The 25,521-nt window shown below is 41.6% G+C and overlaps 1 protein-coding gene across 1 annotated transcript; it reads right to left on the bottom strand.

The window, feature by feature from the left end:
- Positions 1–119: 119 nt before the first annotated feature.
- ube2na (ubiquitin-conjugating enzyme E2Na) lies at positions 120–25,125 on the bottom strand. Its single transcript, XM_021601231.3, has 4 exons — positions 24,985–25,125; positions 7,775–8,021; positions 1,986–2,126; positions 120–1,467 (listed from the first exon to the last, which is right to left on the bottom strand). Exons 1-4 carry the CDS (start codon positions 25,012–25,014, stop codon positions 1,421–1,423), a joined length of 465 nt encoding a protein of 154 aa, XP_021456906.1. The 5' UTR covers positions 25,015–25,125; the 3' UTR covers positions 120–1,420.
- Between the last annotated feature and the right edge of the window lie 396 nt (positions 25,126–25,521).

Here is a 25,521-nt window from a genome sequence, read left to right on the forward strand (position 1 = left end):
CAGTCATTGTTCACTGAACTCAACAGGTCAGATTAAACAATGTATTCAATGACAGAATTGAGAATATGCCAAAAAATCCTAACCTACTGTCCTTACTTCAAAAACAAAGGCTTACAATATTTTCTTATTAATCAACAGATTTTATTTACAGAAAAAAAGAATACCGGTGGACTGTTTTCATACCATTCAGTGAGCAGGTAACCATTTTTCCCCTCAATAGAAATAATTAATATACATGGAACTGAAAATACTTTTCAAACCAAAAACAAATATTGACAAATATTGTTCAGTTATCTCCCCATTCCCCTTACCCCCAATCTCCCCTCACCCTCCCCACAACCCCTTCGAACACAATTCCCCTCAGCACAGACTACCGAACTGACAACTCCAATGCGCCCCCCCCCCCCCCCCTATTATTTTCTGAAATAAATGCCATGGGGAGGAAGTCAACCGTTGTGTCTTATAACATTAGATTGTGACAAACAGGAAGAAAAAGAAGCTAAAAGAGCCATGTAGCCAGAGTCAGTAGTAGTAGAGACATGGTTTACATATGTTTGATACGTTCCATTGATTCCATTCCAATGACTGTCCTCCTATAGCTCCTCCCACCAGCCTCCACTGTAGTAGGCTGATGTCAGGAAAACATTCAAATAAGATAAGACATGAGAATAAAATATATCCCTAAAACTATAGAAAATGATGGAATTCCTGTCCCCGCCATCCCTACCGCTCTCCAAGACTACATCGACAGCGGTTGCAACAGTTAAACGTGATGATGGCAGGCTCAGATTAATTGTTTAGTCATTATATTGTTACTTGTATTTAATGTTCAAGTCAGAGATGTGGTTTAGCAGGAGCTAGGTTGTTGTTTTGCTAGTAGGCCTTCTATAGAGGAATGAGTCCATCTATAGTCTGTCTCAAAGGGTGTGTCTACCTGGGGTTAATCAGCTGCTTTCAATAAACAACCAGCATCACGAGCGACAACAAAGTTAAAAGAAAAGTAAAAAGTTAGGCAAATCTTGGACAATAAATCTTACCCTCCCCCATGAAACAGGCATGGGATAGACACTTATTTCTTAATATATTTTTTTGTACGAAGCTCATTAAAGCGGATGTTGCTGGTTTCCTCCAAAATGAATGGAAAAAGAACCAGGTGGTGAGTCAGATCTGCCGATGCATCTGAACAGTAGTGAATTATGACAAAGACGACAAGTCAGGCTTTTCAATTTCTCTTATGAGCATTTATATCAAATTCACTGGTCTTTTTTTCACTTTTTTTATTTATTACACCCCCCCCCCTCCAATATGGTGTCCTTTAAATGCACATGAATTAGGTAGAAGAAGAGGTCTTGGCAGAAGATGAGGAATGTGTGTTCACACTGACTTCCCGCTTGGTTTCTCTCCGCTTTTTTCACCTTTTCTACACTTCTATGTTGTTCTGAGCGTAAAGCCTGGTCCATGTCCGGGCTGCAACACAAAATAAGGGAGAGAGATGAGCTCAGAAAGCAAGTGTAGTGAGTCAGTTATTCATAGTTTGTTTTTGCTAGAATCCTTGAGTCTTCAAGTTGTAACTTCATCACATTTGTACTTGCTTTGCAGGATAGGCCACAGGGTAAAAAAGCTACAATATACAAATTAAATGTTTATATCAAAAGAAGTCATGAGTTCATAAGGTGTAGCATCTAAAGTTACCAGTAAGATAGAGCATCAGCACCAATATTAATCAGTGTTGGATTGGCTGAACAGTAGGCTGCATTGAGAAACTGAGCTACTGTGTAAAATTTGAACAAGGTTTTGTTCACTGGGCACCAAACACACAAGAACATGGACTGAAATAGGGAGAAACGACCTGGACTTGTCTAAAAATAAAAGTTCATTTTCCCTTTCTGTTGTGTGCCATAACGAACATGACTGAGGCAAGTAGGTGTGGTGAGTGAGTAGGAGTGCATTTGAGGAGTTCAGAGCCGGGCTTCATCAAGACTCACCTGTCTCTATGGCTTGAGCTTCATTGGATTTCCACTGCTCCGCAACGTCATTCGCTAGAGGATCATCAGGGTTAGGAGCGCTTAGTAATGCCTGGATTGATAGCAGGACTGTGCGGATCTGTAAGGCTGGAGACCATTTATCTGTGGAAGGAGATTTTATAAGAAAACAAAAAAGTACAAATGAGGGGGAGAAAGTGAGTGATAAAGGGAGGAGAAAAAGGGGAGAGAGGGAGGAAGAGAAGTTTGAGCCATGTATCCATTTTGAGCGATGGGGGCATGTCGCAGCAATGGGATATGCGGCTTGAGTGGGAGGTCAAAAGTTGAATCTGAGAAGCCCTTGATCTTTTGGGCGAGATTAAAAAGGAAAATCCCTCATAGCGCTCGCAGGTCAAACATGATTCTAATGCAGTGGGTATATGGCAGGAAACAATTCCCAGGCTTGATCCACTAACGAGCCTGAACTCACTGATGTGTATGACAGACATACAGAGAAGCTGCAGCGGTGTGACAGACAGTTAAAGACGTCTCATCTCCCCTGTATCCGTTAGGACTGAGCGATAAGGCCGAAATATCATATCACAATATTTTTCTAAATGTTGATGCTATTTGATGTTTTTGAATAATACAAGTTCAAATTTTGCTTTGTGAGTAGTGCATGACCCTAGAGTGGCAACACATACATTCTAAGCAATTTCGAAATGAGTCTCTCCATTCTGCACTCATTTGAGATCCTTTCCACACTGCCACGTAGGGCTGCACAATTTGGGCAAAAAATTATAATCTGTGTTATTTTTAACCAAATACTGCAATTGTAATTTAACTTTGATCAAAACACTTGGGTGAACTGTTGAAATGATGGAAATAGAATAGTTATTATAATTTTATCCACCTCATTTTTTTAACACTTAAAATACGCACGCCAAAAGTGGAAACTATGGACAACTTCCTCAGTGCTCCCGCATTATCATAATTCATATGCAACGCCACAAGAAATTAGCTAATACACCATATTACGGTCCTGCTAATGTAACCTCATAAATGGTCTTGTGTTAACACTTGAATAATAGGCAGCGTGCAGAAGGATGTGTTGATCAGTGGATTGACAGGTGTAGGACTGTAGAACAATAAACAAACTTTCCTCTAGTGTGGATGCTTGTATAGTTATGTAGCATATAGTATTTCATTATAGTTACCTTTAGTTATTGGCTTGGTGGATGGCCCGGGCCTTAACTCTTGACACAACACAACTAACGTTATCATCACAACAGAAATAGCCTACTAGTAAGTCTAGCTTTAGTTAGCAAACTTAAATGAAATATAAAAACAACACATACTTATTTACTTGACTTTTATACTCTATAAAATTGACTCAAATAATTTACTCTGGCAAGTTTTCCACCGCCAGGCTTCTGTAGGGAAGTAAAGTGGAACCCGAATCCCTCACTTCCTGTTGTTTGACTGTGCCCATAGCAACATTCGAAAATTAGGTAGATAGTATATAATAGCGGGCACTTTGAATACAGTGCTGTTTGACATGATAAAGATTGAAAAACCCAGGGCGGCGTTATTGTGATAGGGTAGGAACTCATTGGTCAGTGTTTCCTAGGGGACCCTATAATCTTCGGCTACATTAACTGTTTTCTATTAGCTACTTCATGAAGCTAACATATTCATGCTTAGCCTATTCCTCTTTTATTTAGAAGATACTTTTGCACCCCCCCCAAATGTGGATTTATGTATCAGGCAGTATTAGCGAGCGACATTGGCTCTGACTCAGTACATTTATTAGTTAGCTAGCTATAAACATTAGCTGCTAAAACGATTTGTTAGCCACAACTTGCTAAGAAAAGACAAACTAGCTGTTTGCAGACAGTAAGATACACAAACTAAGTGTAATTATATAACCCTTGTGTATTTATACTAAGAAGCAAAGCAGAAAATCTGCATCGTTGTCATCAACATGTTGCATGGTCTGCATTGACCATGCAGACTGAATACAAGTGGGTAAGCAACTACTGCCACCCTTCTGCGCTGCTTGAGTGGCAGGAGGCGGGGCTTGATCTGTGTGGAAAGCGGCATGGAGAGAGCAAGACAATGTGTAACTGCAGCCCGGGTCATTCCTGAGATGTTTCGCCCCCGCCTCCCAGAGTCCTCCTTACTAGCTAGCAGGGTTGACACCGGTAGACAGCGTCCTTTGCTTCCGCTTGCCGAACACCTGCTCTCACCGTTGTTAACAGAACTGTGGGAAAACAGTGTCCGACAGGCGACCGCGAAGGACACTATAAACCATTCGCCAGCACAGCAAGCTGGGGCGATGCCGTATGCTAGCTAACTAGCGACACCGTGTGCTAGCTAGTTAGCACACGGTGTAGCACCCACCTGCTATGCTGGCGGTAGGCCTGCTGTGTACCGGCCTAGCTTGCTAAACTAGCACAGTGTCCTTTGCTCTCGCCTGCCGAACACCTGCCCTTGCGTTGTTAACAGAATTAGGGGAAAACACTACCCGACAGGCGGGTACAAAGGACACTGTCTACCGGTGAACAGCTAGCTAAATACCGTTTTCGCCCCCCGCACTTCTACTGTGGGGTTTATTGGCTGCTGGCACCAATGTTATTGTGCATTAACATCACATGTTGTACTGGAGCACCCCTACCTCCTGCCTGTCCTAGCTTAAATATGTTACAAAGATGGGTTCCTGCATGCAGGAATGCCCCGAATTGCAGGCTGCTATTCCACGCTTCGGGAGAGCGGAGAGAGACGACTTAAGCAGCGAGAAAACTATAAAAACAGACACTACACACGGCAGAGTAGCATATCACATTCAACAAACCAAACATGGAAATACTGTTATAGAAGGAAAAGTAAAAACCAAAACCGATGCATGCATCAATACCGGATTTGGTCAAATACTGTATATTGCCCAGCCCTAGCTATCTGTTATCAGTCAGATGATGATATGATTAACTGGATTGTACATTAATACTTGATGATAAAACAGGTCAAATATATTTTTGATATTTCCAGAAAAAGGTAGATGTCTCGAAATGTCAGACCTAGAATCAGATAATCCCTTCCTAACACTAACCTATTACATGCTGACCACACCAATCGCGTCGAATAAATAAAATGTAAACATGCGTTATTAAATTATTGCGCCAACGAGTTTCTGCGTTGCCAAGCGCTAAAATAGAAGTCAGTTCTATTTGTGACGCTGAACGCGGTGCAAGTCCTGCCTCCCATCTCCTCATTGGTTTATAGAAGCAGATACCCATGTGAGTGATTGAAAGATTAACTGAGTTTGGTCGGTTGTTGTGGTATGAAAGTTAGACGCCAATCGCCACAAAGTCCAAAGAAGAAAAAGCCTGGAAGGAGGAGAGATGACAAGAAACGATTCGGATGACCGTTTTGTGTGTGGATTAATTGTCAGAGTACATTTCAGGTAACATAACAGCTCAACGTTTCTAAGGTCTACGAAAGCCAAGTTAACAAACAGATTACCGACCATTTTGAATCCCACCGTACCGTCTCCGCTATGCAATCTGGTTTCAGAGCTGGTCATGGGTGCATCTCAGCCACGCCCAAGGTCCTAAACGACATTATAACCGCCATCGATAAGAGACATTACTGTGCAGCTGATATTCATCGACCTGGCCAGGGACTTCGACTCTGTCAATCACCACATTCTTTTTGGCAGACTCAACAGCCTTGGTTTCTCAAATGATTGCCTCGCCTGGTTTACCAACTACTTCTCTGACAGAGTTCAGTGTGTCAAATCGGAGGGCCTGTTGTCTGGACCTCTGGCTGTCTCTATGGGGGTGCCACAGGGTTCAATCCTCGGGCCGACTCTCTTCTCTGGAAACATCAATGATGTTGCTCTTGCTGCTGGTGATTCTCTGGTACACCTCTACGCAGACGACACCATTCAGTACACTTCTGGCCCCTCTTTGGACACTTAACTAACCTCCAGACGAGCTTCAATGCCATACAACTCTCCTTCCATGGCCTCCAACTGCTTTAAAACGCAGGGAAAACTAAATGCATGCTACTCAACCGATCACTGCCCGCACCTGCTCGCCAGTCCAGCATCACTACTCTGGACGGCTCTGACTTAGTATACGTGGACAACTACAAATACCTAGGTGTCTGGTTAGACTGTAAACTCTCCTTCCAGACTCACATTAAGCATCTCCAATCCAAAATTAAATCTAGAATTGGCTTCCTATATTGCAACAAAGCATCTTTCACTCATGCTGCCAAACATACCCTCGTAAAACTGACCATCCTACCGATCCTCGACTTCAGTGATGTCATCTATAAAATAGCCTCCAACACTCTACTCAACAAACTGGATGCAGTCTATCACAGTGCCCAACCCACTGGCTACAGGTTATCTACAAGTCTCTGCTAGGTAAAGCCCCGCCTTATCTCAGCTCACTGGTCACCATAGCAGCACCCACTTGTAGCACGCGCTCCAGCAGGTATATCTCACTGGTCACCACCAAAGCCAATTCCTCCTTTGGTCGTCTTTCCTTCCAGTTCTCTGCTGCCAATGACTGGAACGAACTGCAAAAATCTCTGAAGCTGGAGACTCACATCTCCCTCACTAGCTTTAAGCACCAGCTGTCAGAGCAGCTCACATATCACTGCACATAGCCCATCTACCTACCTACCTCATCTCCATACAGTATTTATTTATCTTGCTCCTCAGTATCTCTACTTGCACATCTACCATTCCAGTGTTAAATTGCTATATTGTAATTACTTCGCTACCATGGCCTAGTTATTGCCTTAACTCCCTTATCTTACCTCATTTGCACTCACTGTATATATACTTTTTGTTTTACTGTATTATTGACTGTATGTTTTGTTTATTCCATGTGTAACTCTGTTGTATGTGTCGAATTGCTATGCTTTATCTTGGCCAGGTCGCAGTTGCAAATGAGAACTTGTTCTCAACTAGCCTACCTGGTTAAATAAAGGTGAAATAAAAATGTAAAAAACGTTTATATCCCAGGACAAAATAGCTAGCAACAGCAAGTTAGCTAAATAGGTCAAATTAGCTAGCAACTGCAAACTTGCTAACTAAATTACCATAAATGTTTAATGCTTTCGACCTGTCCCCAAAGTAATATAATTGGTTCAGAGTTTGTTTTGATATTTCAACCTGTGTGTCGTGATCGCGTTTGGTGTGGGGGGACAAAATTAATTTGCGCACGGCCGGTTTGGGTACAGTGTTAGGGGGATGAAAGGAATCTCTGTCCTTGTATCAGCTGCACCTGCTACCACATTTTAAAAAATGCTTTCAGGACATAATTTGCCATGTTTTTGCTAACAACCTCAGTCTAAATATTATGTGTTCAAGAAGCCATGTTGCATTGACAAATTAACAGTTTTTTCAAAACCTGCCACTTATTTTTTGCAAGGAGCGTGTGTGCACCTATGTTGAACAATGTAGGAGCGCACAAAGACATTTAGGAACACAATGAAAAACATTTTTATTTGTAGTAATCGTGCAAGCATGACTGTCATAAATGTGCTCAGTGTATTCTCAGTGGCACTAAGGGGCCAGTGAAGTAATCATTGGAACAACTATCTTGGTGATTTCTTTTCTAGGCGCTCCTAAATAAAAATTCCAGGTCGCACAGCAAAATATTTAGGTGCATATGCAAGTAACGCGGCCCACTGTTGATTAACTTAACCTGAACAGAAACAACAGTGAAACAGCAAAATCAGTTTGAATGTCAGGCTACCATGTCGGTGTAAAATGACGCAAGTCAAGCGGCCCTTACCTTTCAATATGTCTAGACATATTCTTCCCAGCTTGTCTACGTTGGGGTGGTATATTTTGGTCATAAAGCGTACTTTTGGAGCTGCCATGGGGTATTCCTCGGGAAGAAAGAGTTCGAGTTTAAACGTGCCGCCTTCAAAGGGCGAGTCCTGGGGCCCGGCGATGACCACATGGAAGTAGCGGGCGTTACCTTCGTCAGGCTCCGCCTTGATGCCTGGGACAGGCTCCGCCATCAAGCGCTGAGTCTCCTGACAAACGACATACATACAGAGTTAGGCCTAGATGCAAATCTTGTGGTGATAACCATTGTTCAGCAGGCACATTCATACGTTTGTTCCACTGCTTACTCATCCCTTACAATACTAAGAAAATCGACCAGAAAATTCTAATTTCAGTGTTAGGACTGATCAATCTTTCAAAGACAACCCAAAACATCTAACCTATCCTGGCCCACGCCTCCTACTAGGCAGCTAGCAGTGCGTCACTACGCTTAGTGGCTCTATAGTTGGCTGCAATACAGTCTAAAGCAGAATATCAGGCAGCTAAGTCAACAAATTTTTGTTTTCCGATGCAAAACTTTCCAAAATGTTTTCCTAGTGAATACAACCCAGGTGACAACTAGGGCTGACTTTCCTCATCAATGTGGAGGCGTCACCGGGTGGAGCCCCTTTATGTATGTATTTAAAAAAATATATATATATAATAAATCTTCAGTGGTTGATTGAAGAGTACATCTTGTAGGCTTACTAGCTCAGCATGGAGGCAACTGCCCCCAGGCTCAGGGCTGTGACCAGGGCATAAAATGTACCTTTTGGTCCACCAGCCAATGTGGCAGGTAGATTTAAAATTGACCAGCACCTCAGATTTTTTAACCACCAAAATATTTTGGGGCGCAAAGATTACACCAACAAAACATAACAAAAGATGTGCATGCTATGTAATGTTTTGAAAACAATATATGTATTACTAGTAAGAAGTAACTAACGTGGTATATTGAATAATACATTTTTTGTGACCCGAGTCTTTTAACCAAAATGTCACAGATGAGACAAAAATGTTCACCTGCCCTTTTAAGGCTGGGAGGTTACCGTGGTAGCGCGACTGGAGTCATGTTTCTACCTGTGAGATTGAGTCTTACTAGTAGAAGCGTTGTCTTCTCTTCCCTAGCATTTGAAACTCAAAAACAGAAAAACCTAGTTTATGAACAAAATGTAAATAGCCAAGAAACAAAGTCTCACAGCAGTAGACTTTCGTTTCAAGTAAATTAGAGCTAATTGTATACAAGTGCACAGCTCTTTAATAAGTGCGCACAGACACCAGCCAGGCACACCAGCCAGGCACACCAGCCAGGCAGTGTTGCAGCACAAGGTGGGATAGGCTATATAGGATTCGTAGTTTGTGCGATTAATTTACCAGCTATGAAACAAAAACGGGGGAACTACTTTGAAAACTGCTACTGCAGCATTTATTTTACTGTAAACGTGATCATACTTGACTATTTTTACAAAAAAAATGTGAGTGAAATGCTCACACTGTGGTGCCCCTACCCCCGCCAACGTGGCTGGTGAAATAAACATTTTACACGCCAATGACAAAATCGACAGGTGGTGGGTGTTAATTTTAGGCCCTGGCTCAACATGACTGAGCATAAGCAATCTGATACGGCCTTATGGTAACGCAAGAGGCAGGGTGACACCTGTGACAGGTGCAGCAACAAAGATGGACTCTTACAGGACTAGGCCTCTTCATTAGCCTACTAATTTCCCATAGTAGCCTAAAATACCTGGTGCATTCGGGAAATATTCAGACCCTTGACATTTTCCACATTTTGTTACTTTACAGCCTTGTTTAAAAAAATGCACCGAATAGTTTTTTCCCTCATCCATCTACAAACAATACCCCAAAATGACAAAGCAAAAACCATTTAGAAAGTCTTGCAAATGTATAAAAATAAAACACCTTGTTTACATATGTATTCAGACCATTTTCTATGAGACTCGAAATTGAGCTCACGTGCATCCTGTTTCCATTGATCATCCTTGAGATGTTTCTACAACTTGATTTACCACCTGTTGTATACTCAATTCATGTTACATGATTTGGAAAGGCACACACCTGTCTATATAAGGTCCCACAGTTGTCAGTGCATGTCAGAGCAAAAACCTGGGGAAGGGTACCAAATAATGTCTACAGCAGTGAAGGTCCCCAAGAACACAGTGGCCTCCATCATTCTTAAAAATAGAAGTTTGTAGTTTCAAAGACTCTCCCTAGAGCTGCCTGCCCGGCCAAACTGAGCAATCGGGAGAGAAGGGCCATGGTCAGGGAGGTGACCAAGAACCCGATGGTCACTCTGATATGGCTCCAGAATTCTTCTGTGGAGATGGGAGAAACTTCCAGAAGGACAACCATCTCTGCAGCACTTCTCAGTAAAAGGCACATGACAGCCCGCTTGTAGATTGCCAAAAGGCACCTAAAGGACTCTGACCATGAACAACAAGATTCTTTGGTCTGATGAAACCAAGATTGAACTCTTTGGCCTGAATGCCAAGTGTTATGTCTGGAGGAAACCTGGCACCATCCCTACGGGGAAGCATGGTGGTGGCAGCATCATGCTGTGGGGATGTTTTTCAGCGGCAGGGACTGGGAGACCAAGGGAAAGATGAACGGTGCAAAGTACAGAAAGATCATTGAGCACTCTGGAGCAGGTTCCAAGGACTAGTGCGAAGGTTCACCTTCCAACAGGACAACGACCCTAAGCACACAGCCAAGACAACGCAGGAGTGGCTTCGGGACAAGTCTCTGAATGTCCTTGAGTGGTCCAGCCAGAGCCCGGACTTGAACCCGATCAAACATCTCCGGAGAGACCTCAAAATAGCTGTGCAGCAACACTCCCCATCTAACCTGACAGAGCTTGATAGGATCTGCAGAGAACCTACCCAAATACAGGTGTGCCAAGCTTGTAGCGTCATACCCAAGAAGACTCAAGGCTGCGATCGCTGCCAATGGTGCGTCAAAGTACTGAGTAAAGGGTCTGAATACTTACATAAATATGATATTTTCATTTACAGAAAATTCTACAAAACTGTTTTTGCTTTGTCATTATGGTGTGTTGTGTGTAGATTGAGGCCACTGTGTTTCTGAGGACCTTCAATGCTGCAGAATTGTTTTTGTACCCTTCCCCAGATCTGTGCCCTGACACAATCCTGTCTCTGAGCTCTACGGACAATTCCTTCGACCTATTATTAGCTAACTAGCCTGCTACTGTAGGCCACTTTGTAGGCTAACTCAAGTTGGTAGCTAGCTAACTTTACACTGTATAGCTAAGTTAATCAAATATAATCAGCTAGCTAAAAGGAAGCTATCATTGTACATTTAAAACAGTCTCCAAATGCATTAGATAACAGCCATGGAAGAGGATGAAATTGCAGCTCCAGCTGTCAGTAAAGGGAGCGTATAAGCTACTGGATAGCCTAGGCAAGGGTTTTTCAAACCCGGTCCTGGGGCACGTTTTGGTTTTTGCCTCAGCACTACACAGCTGATTCAAATAACCAACTCATCCTCAAGCTTTGATTATTTGAATCAGCTGTGTAGTGCTAGGGCAAAAACCAAAATGTGAACCCAGGGGGGTCCCAGGACCGAGTTTGGGAAACCAAAGGTTAGCTACTGGATAGTGCAGGTAACTTTGTGGGAGGACATTATGAAAATATTCTCTAGTTCCAGTCCCTAGAGGGGAAAACTTTGAGGACAGATATTAGCAACATAATATAACAGTGCTGTATAATGAAGCCTGTTTCTCTGTGATGTTTTCTTTCCTCCGATATGAAAAGCTGTGAAAGCCTGTTTGCAGATGAAGAGAGGTCCTAATGAATATCCCAAGAAGGCTTGGGTATATCCTATATGCCATGGGTTATATGTGTAGGTCTACCTATGTTAGCAAACATTGTATACAAAAATACAGTTAAACATCACACACAATGTATAAACCTACTAGAATTGGAGCATGCCAACCCTGCTGGAGGTCCTCTGAATGTGCAGGGTTCTGTTTCAGCCCAGCAATAACACATCTGATTCAACTTATCAAATCTAATGAGTTGATAATCAAGTGTGCTATTGCTGGGCTGGAATAGAAGTCTGCTCACCCAGTAGATAGGGATCAGTGGAGCAAGGTTGGCCACCACTGGTATGGAGTTTTTGTTCACCTGAAATTATGCTTCAGTAATAATAGTGTACTTGTTACTACTCAATGTTCTTTTGTTGTTTAGACTACATTCGAGTTAACTTATTTGTACATTTTGAAGTGATGAAGTGTTGATTCTTTGATGTGTTTAAACTGCTTTAATTGTTAAACTACTATTCAAATTGAACTAGTGTCAATGATGATCACAATCCTGCAATAAAGAGGGTAAGGGGTTCTGTCTCTAATGTGCATGTGTTGTATTCTCAAAAATGAACATTTCCTTGATGTCTAGTTGTAAGATCTCCAATTGGTTTAATTTAATTTTCACACTCTCTCATTATATCAGCTACAGTACCAGTCAAAAGTTTGGACACACCTACTCATTCAAGGTTTTTTCTTTATTTTTTACTATTTTCTACATTGTAGAATAATAATGAAGACATCAAAACTATGAAACAACACATATGGAATCATGTAGCAACCAAAAGTGTTAAATAAAAAAATATTTTATATTTGAGATTCTTCAGTAGCCACCCTTTGCCTTTGACAGCTTTGCACACCCTTGGCATTCTCTCAACCAGGTAGTCACCTGGAATGAATTTCAATTAACAGGTGTACCTTGTTAAAAGTTCATTTGTAGAATTTCTTTCCTTCTTAATGCATTTGAGTCAATCAGTTGTGTTGTGACACGGTAGGGGTGGTATACAGAACATAGCCCTATTTGGTAAAAGACGAAGTCCATATTATTGCAAGAACAGCTTAAATAAGCAAAGAGAAACGACAGTCCATCATTACTTTAAGACATGAAGGTCAGTCAATCTGGAAAATTACAAGAACTTGGAAAGTTTTTTCAAGTACAGTCGCAACAACCATCAAGCGCTATGATGAAACTGTCTCTCATGAGGACCGCCACAGGAAAGGAAGACCCAGAGTTACCAATGCTGCAGAGGATACATTCATTAGAATAACTGTACCTCAGATTTCAGCCCAAATAAAAGGAACAGACGCATCTCAACATCAACTGTTCAGAAGAGAGTGCAAAACAAACGGTACTAAAAGGACACCAATAAGAAGAGATACTTGCTTGGACCAAGAAACACGAGAAATGGACAAATAGACCAGTGGAAATCTGAGGAGTCCAAATGTGATTTTTTGGTTCAATCCATCGTGTCTTTGTGAGACACAGAGTAGGTGAAGGAATGATCTCTGCATGTGTGGTTACTACCATGAAGCATGGAAGTGATGTGACGGTGCTTTGCTGGTGACACTGTCATTTATTTAGAATTCAAGGCACACTTAACCAGCATGGCTACCACAGCGATTCACCTTCCCATGTGGTTTGCGCTTAGTGGGACTATCATTTGTTTTCAACAGGACAATGATCCAAAACACACCTCCAGGCTGTGTAAGGGCTATTTGACCAAGAATGAGAGTGATGGAGTGCTGCATCAGATGACCTGGCCTCCACAATCACCCGACCTCAACCCAACAGATGGTTGCAGCCAACAAGTGCTCAGCATGTGGGAACTCCTTCAAGCTGGTTGAGAGAATCAAGGCAACGGGTGGCTATATATAATATTTATTTTGATTTGTTTAACACTTTTTTGGTTACAACATGATTCCATGTGTTATTTCATAGTTTTGATGTCTTCACTATTGTTGTACAATGTAGAAAATACAATACCCTCAACCTCTCCCATCCATTTCTGATGCCAATCCAGTTTGATTTTTATTTGCCATATATTTTTAACTGTGCTGTTTCACAAAAGTTCTTTACTTACATACATTTTACAGACACAACAAATGTAAAATATACTATCTTGTTGTTAGTCCCACCCTTCAGTTTCATTCAACCCCTCCCATCTATCTCTTAACACCATCCATATTGGATTTATATTCGCCATATATTGTGCTGTGATGCGTCACAAAAGTTCTGAACCTTTCTATTCTCATTTTCTACAGATTGTAAATTAAATAAATAGTCTTGCTAAAAGTATTATATTATTGATCGATTGACTACGACTTTTCAAATCACCCAATATTGCTATCTGCAGCGTTAGCTCCAGGTAAATGTTGCAATTCTTCAGCCATTCCTGGACCTGTGACCAAAAACAAGCTACATATGGACAGTACCAAAACAAATTATCTAATAATTCAGTCTCTTCACAGCAAAACCTGCAGAACTGGGAAGGTTGTATCCCCCCCATATATAACATTCAATTGGTTGCATGAATTTTGTATAATAATTTCAATTGAAAAATTCTAAGTTTTGAATGGCATCGTTTTGCTTATCAGTTCATAAACCATGTGCCATGGAATCGGTACATCGAAAAACTCTTGCCAACTATTTTGCAATCTATATGGCACAGCTGTCAATGTTTTGGTCCTTAAAATAAAGTGGTTTATTTTTATATTCATCACAATTTTCTTTAACCAATTTTGGTCTTCAATGCAGGGCCGACAGACAAGTTCCTTAATTTTTCCCCCTCCCACAGAAACAGGGTTTATGTGAAACGTTACATACACAGCTGGAAAATATGGACACGGACGTGACAGTGCGCACCGAGGAAGAGGCGCCACGGACAGACAGAGCTGAAATTTCACTACTTGACATGTATAATAAAAAATCCTGATTGAGACTGAACAAATGAACAACGAAACAGCACAGCAAGTAAGTGAAAGATATAGGTTTTGATGATGTTTTATTGGTAATGGGGACATACGTAAATGCCAACAAAATAACTTTTTGGTCAGTGTGGTGTGCGTGTGTGTAACCTTTACTTCACTAGGCAAGTCAGTTAAGAACAAATTCTTATTTACAATTACGTCCAAACCCGTTGTGCATCGCCCTATGGGACTCCCAATCACGGCCGGATGTGACAGAACCTGGATTCGAACCAAGGACTGTAGTGACGCCTCTTGCACTGAGATGCATTGCCTTAGACCGCTGCGTCCGTGTGTGTGTGTTAACTATTTAACTGTACTATAATGCTTAAAAAAGGACACAAATGTTAAATATCGGTTATCTATCATTTTTTTGGCAAGGAAAATATCAGATATCGGACAAAAACGTCATATTGGTGCGTCCCTAGTTACCATACTTATAACTTTAACCCATTTTATAAGAGATTCTCCAAAATGTAAATATTCCAGGCATTTATATAGAAACTCCAGTCGTACTTCATCAAAAGACTTTTCAAAGCCAGCTATGAATACCAGGCCTGGTTTCCCAGTTTTTCATAATGTTCTAATGTTTCCAGTACTTGCCTTATATCTCCAATGTATCGTCCATGTAAAAAGAAAACTGTCTGATTAGGATTAATAATGTCCGACAATGCCATTTTTAATTCTATGCGCTAAGCATTTTGCTAGTATTTTTGTATCACAACAGTGTAAGAGGCCTCCAATTTTGTAAATGGACTGGATCTTTATATTTACCACTTGGATCCTGTTTCAGTTATAATGAAATCAGATGGTGGAGATGGAGGAGACAAACAAAAACATATGCCTTAAGTACTTTACTTACTATTTAAAAATATTGTTTGGTGAATCATGGGTGACTCCGTCATTTGTAACAAGATTCAGTTAATTATTTTTCGTAGCATTTCCATGATTAAAAAATAATTGCATTTTATCTCCATATTCCATCCCGTTCGCTTTATTTTTATAATATATTACCCTTGATCTTTTTGAATACGTTCCTCCATTTCTGTTTCCTCTAACTTATTCTGAGCCTCTATGGTACCGTTTTAATTGCTATCCATCTGTACTGTTAGTCCTTCCATTTCCTTTGACCTCATACAGTGGCTTGCGAAAGTATTCACCCCCCTTGGCATTTTTCCTATTTTGTTGCCTTACAACCTGGAATTAAAATAGATTTTTTTTGTGGATTTGTATCATTTGATTTACACTACATGCCTACCACTTTGAAAATGCAAAATATATTGTGTAACAAACAAGAAATAAGACAAAAAAAACTGATAACTTGAGAGTGCTTAACTATTCACCCCTCCAAAGTCAATACTTTGTAGAGCCACCTTTTGCAGCAATTACAGCTGCAAGTCTCTTGGGGTATGTCTCTATAAGCTTGGCACATCTAGCCACTGGGATTTTTGTCCATTCTTCAAGGCAAAACTGCTCCAGCTCCTTCAAGTCGGATGGGTTCCGCTGGTGTACAGCAATCTTTAAGTCATACCACAGATTCTCAATTGGATTGAGGTCTGGGCTTTGACTAGGCCATTCCAATACATTTAAATGTTTCCCCTTAAACTACATGAGTGTTGCTTTAGCAGTATGCTACGGGTCATTGTTCTGCTGGAAGGTGAATCTCCATCAGTCTAAAATCTCCAGAAGACTGAAACAGGTTTCCTTCAATAATTTCCCTGCATTTAGTGCCATCCATCATTCCTTCAATTCTGACCAGTTTGCCTGTTCCTGCCGATGAAAATCATCTCCACAGCCTTATGCCGTCACCCCCATGCTTCACTGTGGGGATGGTGTTCTCGGAGTGATGAGAGGTGTTGGGGTTTGTACCAGACATAGCATTTTCCTTGATGGCCAAAAAGCTCAATTTTAGTCTCATCTGACTAGAGTATCTTCCATGTTTGGGGAGTCTCCCACATGCCTTTTGGCGAACACCAAACGTGTTTGCATATTTTTTTCTTTAAGCAATGTCTTTTTTTTCTGGCCACTCTGTACAGCTTAAAGTGGTCCTATGGACAGATACTCCAATCTCCGCTGTGGAGCTTTGCAGCTCCTTCAGGGTTGTCTTTGGTCTCTTTGTTGCCTCTCTGGTTAATGCCCTCCTTGCCTGGTATGAGTTTTGGTGGGTGGCCCGCTCTTGGCAGGTTTGTTGTGGTGCCATATTCTTTCCATTTTTTAATAATGCATTTAATGGTGATCAGTGGGATGTTCAAAGTTTCTGATATTTGTTTATAACCAAACCCTGATCTGTACTTCTCCACGACTTTGTCCCTGACCTGTTTGGAGACGACCTTTGTCTTCATGGTGCCGCTTGCTTGGTGGTGCCCCGTGCTTACTGGTGTTACAGACTCTGGGGCCTTTTGGAACAGGTGTATATATACATTGAGATCATGTGACACTTAGATTGCACACAGGAGGACTTTAATTAGGTACCTTCTAAAGGTAATCGGTAGCAACAGATCTGATTTAGGGGCTTCATAGCAAAAGGGTGAATACATATGTATTCACCTCTTCAGTTTTCATTTCACTTTACCAATTTTTACTATTTAATGTATGCCCATCACATGAAATCCAAATCTATTTAAATTACAGGATGTAATGCAACAAAATGGTTAAAACGCCAAGGGAATGAATACTTTTGCAAGGCACTGTAGCTGGCACCCCGTTCTTTCTGCAGACATCTTTGAATCTTAATTTGGAGCAGATATTTAAGAGGTTTTGTAGAACCTTATCACATAAATCCTTGAGGGAGATTTTAATGTAATTCCGTTACCACTAAATTAGTTTTTGTAATTTTTTCCGTGGACATTTTTTTATTTATTTTATTTCACCTTTATTTAATCAGGTAGGCAAGTTGAGAACAAGTTCTCATTTACAATTGCGACCTGGCCAAGATAAAGCAAAGCAGTTCGACACATACAACGACACAGAGTTACACATGGAGTAAAACAAACATACAGTCAATAATACAGTATAAACAAGTCTATATACGATGTGAGCAAATGAGGTGAGATAAGGGAGGTAAAGGCAAAAAAAGGCCATGGTGGCAAAGTAAATACAATATAGCAAGTAAAACACTGGAATGGTAGATTTGCAGTGGAAGAATGTGCAAAGTAGAAATAAAAATAATGGGGTGCAAAGGAGCTAAATAAATAAAATTAAATACAGTAGGGAAAGAGGTAGTTGTTTGGGCTAAATTATAGGTGGGCTATGTACAGGTGCATTAATCTGTGAGCTGCTCTGACAGTTAGTGCTTAAAGCTAGTGAGGGAGATAAGTGTTTCCAGTTCCAAAGATTTTTGTAGTTCGTTCCATTCATTGGCAGCAGAGAACTGGAAGGAGAGGCGGCCAAAGAAAGAATTGGTTTTGGGGGTGACTAGAGAGATATACCTGCTGGAGCGTGTGCTACAGGTGGGAGATGCAATGGTGACCAGCGAGCTGAGATAAGGGGGGACTTTACCTAGCAGGGTCTTGTAGATGACATGGAGCCAGTGGGTTTGGCGACGAGTATGAAGCGAGGGCCAGCCAACGAGAGCGTACAGGTCGCAATGGTGGGTAGTATATGGGGCTTTGGTGACAAAACGGATTGCACTGTGATAGACTGCATCCAATTTGTTGAGTAGGGTATTGGAGGCTATTTTGTAAATGACATCGCCAAAGTCGAGGATTGGTAGGATGGTCAGTTTTACAAGGGTATGTTTGGCAGCGTGAGTGAAGGATGCTTTGTTGCGAAATAGGAAGCCAATTCTAGATTTAACTTTGGATTGGAGATGTTTGATATGGGTCTGGAAGGAGAGTTTACAGTCTAACCAGACACCTAAGTATTTGTAGTTGTCCACGTATTCTAAGTCAGAGCCGTCCAGAGTAGTGATGTTGGACAGGCGGGTAGGTGCAGGTAGCGATCGGTTGAAGAGCATGCATTTAGTTTTACTTGTATTTAAGAGCAATTGGAGGCCACGGAAGGAGAGTTGTATGGCATTGAAGCTTACCTGGAGGGTTGTTAACACAGTGTCCAAAGAAGGGCCAGAAGTATTCAGAATAGTGTCGTCTGCGTAGAGGTGGATCAGAGACTCACCAGCAGCAAGAGCGACCTCATTGATGTATACAGAGAAGAGAGTCGGTCCAACAATTGAACCCTGTGGCACCCCCATAGAGACTGCCAGAGGTCCGGACAGCAGACCCTCCAATTTGACACACTGAACTCTATCAGAGAAGTGGTTGGTGAACCAGGCGAGGCAATCATTTGAGAAACCAAGGCTGTCGAGTCTGCCGATGAGGATGTGGTGATTGACAGAGTCGAAAGCCTTGGCCAGATCAATGAATACGGCTGCACAGTAATGTTTCTTATCGATGGCGGTTAAGATATCATTTAGGACCTTGAGCGTGGCTGAGGTGCACCCATGACCAGCTCTGAAACCAGATTGCATAGCAGAGAAGGTATGGTGAGATTCGAAATGGTCGGTAATCTGTTTGTTGACTTGGCTTTCGAAGACCTTAGAAAGGCATGGTAGGATAGATATAGGTCTGTAGCAGTTTGGGTCAAGAGTGTGTCCCCCTTTGAAGAGGGGGATGACCGCAGCTGCTTTCCAATCTTAGGGAATCTCAGAGAGGAGAGAGGTTGAACAGGCTAGTAATAGGGGTGGCAACAATTTCGGGCAGATAATTTTAGAAAGAAAGGGTCCAGATTGTCTAGCCCGGCTGATTTGTAGGGGTCCAGATTTTGCAGCTCATTCAGAACATCAGCTGAACGGATTTGGGAGAAGGAGAAATGGGGAAGGCTTGGGCGAGTTGCTGTGGGGGGTGCAGTGCTGTTGACCGGGGTAGGAGTAGCCAGGTGGAAAGCATGGCCAGCCGTAGAAAAATGCTTATTGAAATTCTCAATTATGGTGGATTTATCAGTGGTGACAGTGTTTCCTATCTTCAGTGCAGTGGGCAGCTGGGAGGAGGTGTTCTTATTCTCCATGGACTTTACAGTGTCCCAGAACTTTTTTGAGTTAGTGTTGCAGGAAGCAAATTTCAGCTTGAAAAAGCTAGCCTTGGCTTTTCTAACTGCCTGAGTATAATGGTTTCTAGCTTCCCTGAACAGCTGCATATCACGGGGGCTGTTCGATGCTAATGCAGAACGCCATAGGATGTTTTTGTGTTGGTTAAGGGCAGTCAGGTCTGGGGAGAACCAAGGGCTATATCTGTTCCTGGTTCTAAATTTCTTGAATGGGGCATGTTTATTTAAGATGGTTAGGAAGGCATTTAAAAAAAATATCCAGGCATCCTCTACTGACGGGATGAGATCAATATCCTTCCAGGATACCCCGGCCAGGTCGATTAGAAAGGCCTGCTCGCTGAAGTGTTTCAGGGAGCGTTTTACAGTGATGAGTGGAGGTCGTTTGACCGCTGACCCATTACGGATGCAGGCAATGAGGCAGTGATCGCTGAGATCTTGGTCGAAAACAGCAGAGGTGTATTTAGAGGGCAAGTTGGTTAGGATGATATCTCTGAGGGTGCCCGTGTTTAAGGCTTTGGGGAGGTACCTGGTAGTTCCACCACCCACACATGCAACGACATCTCCTGGTTTCAATGATGTTTCTAGAGACAATATCTCTCTCTTCATCACTCAATACCTAGGTTTACCTCCACTGTATTCACATCCTACCATACCTTACCTTACTACCTACCATACCTTTCTGGGGGCGATAAAATAGCATCAAGGTATAATGTACATGTGGAACTAATGGTAGGTTCATTGATAATTTGTGTGAGGTTGAGGGCATCACGTTTAGATTGTAGGATGGCTGGGGTGTTAAGCATATTCCAGTTTAGGTCGCCTAGCAGCACAAGCTCTGAAGATAGATGGGGGGCAATCAGTTCACATATGGTGTCTAGAGCACAGCTGGGGGCGGTCTATAGCAGGCGGCAACGGTGAGAGACTTGTTTTTAGAGAGGTGGATTTTTAAAAGTGGAAGTTCAAATTGTTTGGGTACAGACCTGGATAGTAGGACCGAACTCTGCAGGCTATCTTTGCAGTAGATTGCAACACCGCCCCCTTTGGCAGTTCTATCTTGTCTGAAAATGTTGTAGTTTGGAATTAAAATTTCTGAATTTTTGGTGGTCTTCCTAAGCCAGGATTCAGACACAGCTAGAACATCCGGGTTGGCAGAGTGTGCTAAAGCAGTGAATAGAACAAACTTAGGGAGGAGGCTTCTAATGTTAACATGCATGAAACCAAGGCTATTACGGTTACAGAAGTCGTCAAAAGAGAGCGCCTGGGGAATAGGAGTGGAGCTAGGCACTGCAGGGCCTGGATTCACCTCTACATCGCCAGAGGAACAGAGTAGGAGTAGAATAAGGGTGCGGCTAAAAGCAATAAGAATTGGTCGTCTAGAACGTCTGGAACGGAGAGTAAAAGGAGGTTTCTGGGGGCGATAAAATAGCATCAAGGTATAATGTACAGACAAAGGTATGGTAGGATGTGAATACAGTGGAGGTAAACCTAGGTATTGAGTGATGAGAGAGATATTGTCTCTAGAAACATCATTGAAACCAGGAGATGTCGTTGCATGTGTGGGTGGTGGAACTAATAGGTTGGATAAGGTATAATGAGCAGGACTAGAGGCTCTACAGTGAAATAAGTCAATAAACACTAACCAGAACAGCAATGGACAAGGCATATTGACATTAAGGAGAGGCATGCTTAGTCGAGTGATCAAAAGGTCCGGTGAGTGGAGAGGTTGGTTGGGGGTCACGGCGATTTAGACAGCTAAATCAGTAGCAAGCTAGCATAGGATGGAGGTCTGTTATTAGCCACCTCTTGCGTTCCGTCAGTAGATTAGTTGGGGTTCCGTGTGGTAGAGGGGATTAATCCAAATCACACAACAACAAAAATAAAAACAATAGATATAGTTATAGAGGCCCAAGAAGAAAAATAAATAAATAAAAATAAAATAAAAATGGTCCGATTGTCTATTCAGATAGCAGCCGATAAGACAGCCAACGGCTAGCAGGCCGCAGATGCCAAATCGACGAAAGCCGATAGTCACACGGATAGCAGCTAGCTAGCTGTGAGATCCAGGTATGAATGTCCAGAGCCAGTGGCCGAAATCCAGGGACATGGAGAGAAAAATTGGTCCGGTATGTTCCGTTCCGAGCCGCGCCGCACAAAACTGGTGATAGATTCTCGAGCCAAAGGACAGGCGATGACCACAAACCGTGGTTAGCTGAGTACTAACGATTTGCCAGTAAAGAAGCTAACTAGCTTCTGAACTAGCTTCTGAACCAGCTTCTGGCTAGCTCCCGGCTAGCTTCTGGCTAGTTTCTGGCTAGCCTCTTGGAGCCTCCGGCTAGCTTCTTGGAGGATTACAGATCTGAGGTAAATAATACTTTTTTTATAAATATAAATTGGTGAGGCGGGTTGCAGGAGAGTGTTTTGAAGATGAGTTTATGGAAAATGTAAAAATGTATGTGGGAAAAAAAGTTGTAAATATATATATATATATATATATATATATATATATATATATATATATATATATATATGGGACACGACAGGACGAGGACAAAAGACGTCTGAACTGCTATGCCATCTTGGATGAACTTAAAACGTAAAAGTAGTTATTGTGCATGGAGTTGTATGGTTTGTTAAACTTTGAAATCAATGTTTTTTGTTTTGGCATAGATTTTAAGGTAAGAAAAAATGTATCAAAGTGTAATTCTATTACAGTGCTATTGCCCTAAAGCTACAGATACCTTTGAGAGAAAGACAACTAAGAGGAACAAAAAGAGAGTGGACTATCATCAACCACTGTACATGCTGCTGTTTTTTCTTTTTCCTGAATGCACCTCCGAGCGAGATTCCTGAAATGTTTCAGATAACCCACAGACAAAAACACAGTCCAAACACAGACAAGAGAGGCTCCCGGACCAGTCGCACACTCACAGGGGCTCAAGCCCACTGAGAACAGTTCCCAGAACTTCTCAGCCCTCCTGTCTTTTCCAACCACCTCCAACCAATGTTACGTGTTCCCTCTCTTACTCAACCCCTCTCACCACCTGTGTGAATTCCCCTTTCTCTATCAGCACAATTGCATTTATTCAATGACGACTACCAACGACAGAGGACATGAACTTGGGAATATGAAGCACAGCATTCCTATTGTGGGGCACAATGTTTTTGGAGGTGCACGAAATTAGAAATTTGAAACAAATTGTAGGATAGAAGCCAACTAGTAACAACTGTTTTATAGTTTAAATATACTAGCTACAAGATATTCTGGAATCCACAACCATAGCCTAGACTGTGCTGAAACAGAGAGCCATCAACTTGACAGGGGGATAATGAAAACAAGGCACTGTGGTCCACGGGCTGAGCAGATTCTGGGCAGAGACAGTCATGACTTCATTGATCTGTGAATGAGTGAAGACAGTCAACCCATGCAAACAAACTGCCTAGACTGGAAGGAGAGACCGGAGAACTAGGCTAGTGAGTGAGAACAAAACAATAATTCTAAACACACAAAGTGATAGTACAATAGCGTAAGTTCACTGTATATTACTAATAGAATGATGTTCACCTCTGCACCAATCTTACAACTCTCTCCGGACCTGATCTTTATGCTACACCAGCTTTAGGAGTGATAATTGCTGTGAGACAATTTCTCCAAGTGCACTGGGAACATGCTGGAAGTAAGGAACCTCTAGTATACTGGTGCATCTAGGCCTAATCACTTACTCATGTGTATGTCAAATTAAATTGACAATTGATGTCCCACTTCTCGTGTCAGCAAAGCTAGCTAAACAGAAATATTTGCTGCATCTTGGCCTATAGCCCTGACAGCTGTGGTGTGACATGATGAGCTAGCATTCTTTCTTATCAGATATTTCGTAATGATATACTGTCTAATGTCTATATACACCACATATTAATATTCTGGATTCTGACACATGCTCACTATAATATATCTACTCTGGATTGTTCATTTGACCAGTTCAGTCTGGTGTAATGGTATTGTATTTGCAAGACATTCTACTGCAGTGTTGGAACTAGCTAGTGGGTAAATCTATGTGAATTCAATTACTTTTTAGGGTTTCCACCCACTCTGCCCAGAGTAAGTGAAAACACGCTTTGGTGATGAAATTGATAAAAATACATTATATATGTAGACAAATATGCTTATTCTGTATTGTTCAGTGCGGTCTTTAACATTTCATTACCAGTATATCCAAAAAGGAGAATTTCATAACCTAATACATCCAAAATAAGCACCCTAATTTTGGCTATCATACAAGGGTAAAAACTCCAATAACATTTGAACAGATTATGAGTGAGACATGGGGGTTGGATGAGTTGGTTTTCTTCAAGGAATATCTACACTTTTTGACAACAACCCTTTTGATTTGAACGAAACCTCCCACACATATTTGCCCATTGTAGAAGCTCAGAAAGGGACTTTTTGGACGAAAATAAGAGCTTGCTGTCAAAAAGTGACTGAATTCAAATGAACTTACCCTACATAGCTAAGAATTGCACCTGCAATAACACCTGCAAATCTGTCTGTGTACGAGACCAATAAACTATTCGAAGTGATGACTGGTAAGGGGAATCGTACCATCCATTTCAATTAAGATCATAAAACTGAGATCCCGCTAATGCCCTGGCCTCTGCCTATAACATCACTTACGGTAGCTAACTAACTTAGCAACAGAGGCCTAACAGGAAATATCTGTCACACAATGGTAACGTTCTAAATGCTAACTCAATAGCCTGCTAAATTGACCCTTTAATACTTAAGCACTAAGTATCTTTATACTCATGAGCAATTTAGCCCAAAATAAAGATTGCAACCGTTTATATTGTGGCACAGTTACGGGAGTAGGCTGTCTGACTGTGCATTCATTGCAACACATGTACGGCTAGCTATAGAGTTTGCTTGCTATATAGTGTTAGCTAGCTATTTGGAAAGGGCGGAATGGGTGACTGGCTGGCTAACGTTTAAGATAACTAACTAGCAAGCTAACGTTATATTGATTGCTAACTCTCTCAGACTCTAGTCAGTATGCTACATTCACTGTGTTTAGTGTATTAACGAATAAACAATCACAAAAAATACATTTATTTGCCATCTTTTACAGGCATGGGTGTATTTTTAACCCACCTTTATTCCGTTTATTAGGAAGAGGGTCGAAAATGAAGTAATTTCGCAGCTGCGGCAAATGCAAGCTAAATAAATTACGAACAGTGCGGAGCATTTTAGGATTAGCTAGCTAGCTAGGACATAATGAATCTGTCATAGACAACAACAATAGTCTGTGTAATTCGTAAAGCAATGAATAGTTAGTTACCTTAATGATCCTACGGGGCAGTCCTGACATCTTGTCTTTAATGAGGGGTTTAGCTGTGACTCTTCTCTTTCGTTTGCATTGACAGCGAAAGGCGCGCACACACCTCTTCCGGTGTTCTGCTCATTTTGCGTCATGAGACCATCCTGAAAGTGTAACGTAAATAAATGTAGCTAGTTTGGAAAATGTACTTTTATTATGGTTAATGGGTATGATACGTGACAGTGATTGATTGGACATATCCCAATCTCAAAGTCAGTGATGTTTGTGTAAACATCTGTGATTCATTTCGTTTCATGTTAGTCTTACTGTTGCTGTGAAATAGACATAGGTAGGCTTTGGATCCATCACACAGGCACACTGTCCCTTGATCAATTTCAAAATGTTAATAATTTCTTGGTAAGGGGGCAATCGAAAGGGCTAAATTATTTCATTTTAATTTTCAAAATGTCTGGCCTACATGGGTTTCACAATTATTTTGTACATCTATTTCTGAGAGACCTATGATATGACCAATGCATTGTGCATGTGGTGCTCTAT

Source organism: Oncorhynchus mykiss, chromosome 1 (genome assembly GCF_057628025.1).
Source record: "Oncorhynchus mykiss isolate SJ-2025 chromosome 1, ASM5762802v1, whole genome shotgun sequence".
NCBI classification, from domain to species: domain Eukaryota; kingdom Metazoa; phylum Chordata; class Actinopteri; order Salmoniformes; family Salmonidae; genus Oncorhynchus; species Oncorhynchus mykiss.

Coding starts and splice junctions, on each gene's coding strand:
- ube2na (XM_021601231.3), bottom strand. CDS start 25,014: ATGTCAGGACTGCCCCGTAGGATCATTAAG. Junction 2,127..7,774: donor ATGTCTAGACATATTGAAAG/GTAAGGGCCGCT, acceptor CTCCTTCCACAG/ATAAATGGTCTCCAGCCTTA. Junction 1,468..1,985: donor AGCTCAAGCCATAGAGACAG/GTGAGTCTTGAT, acceptor TTTGTGTTGCAG/CCCGGACATGGACCAGGCTT.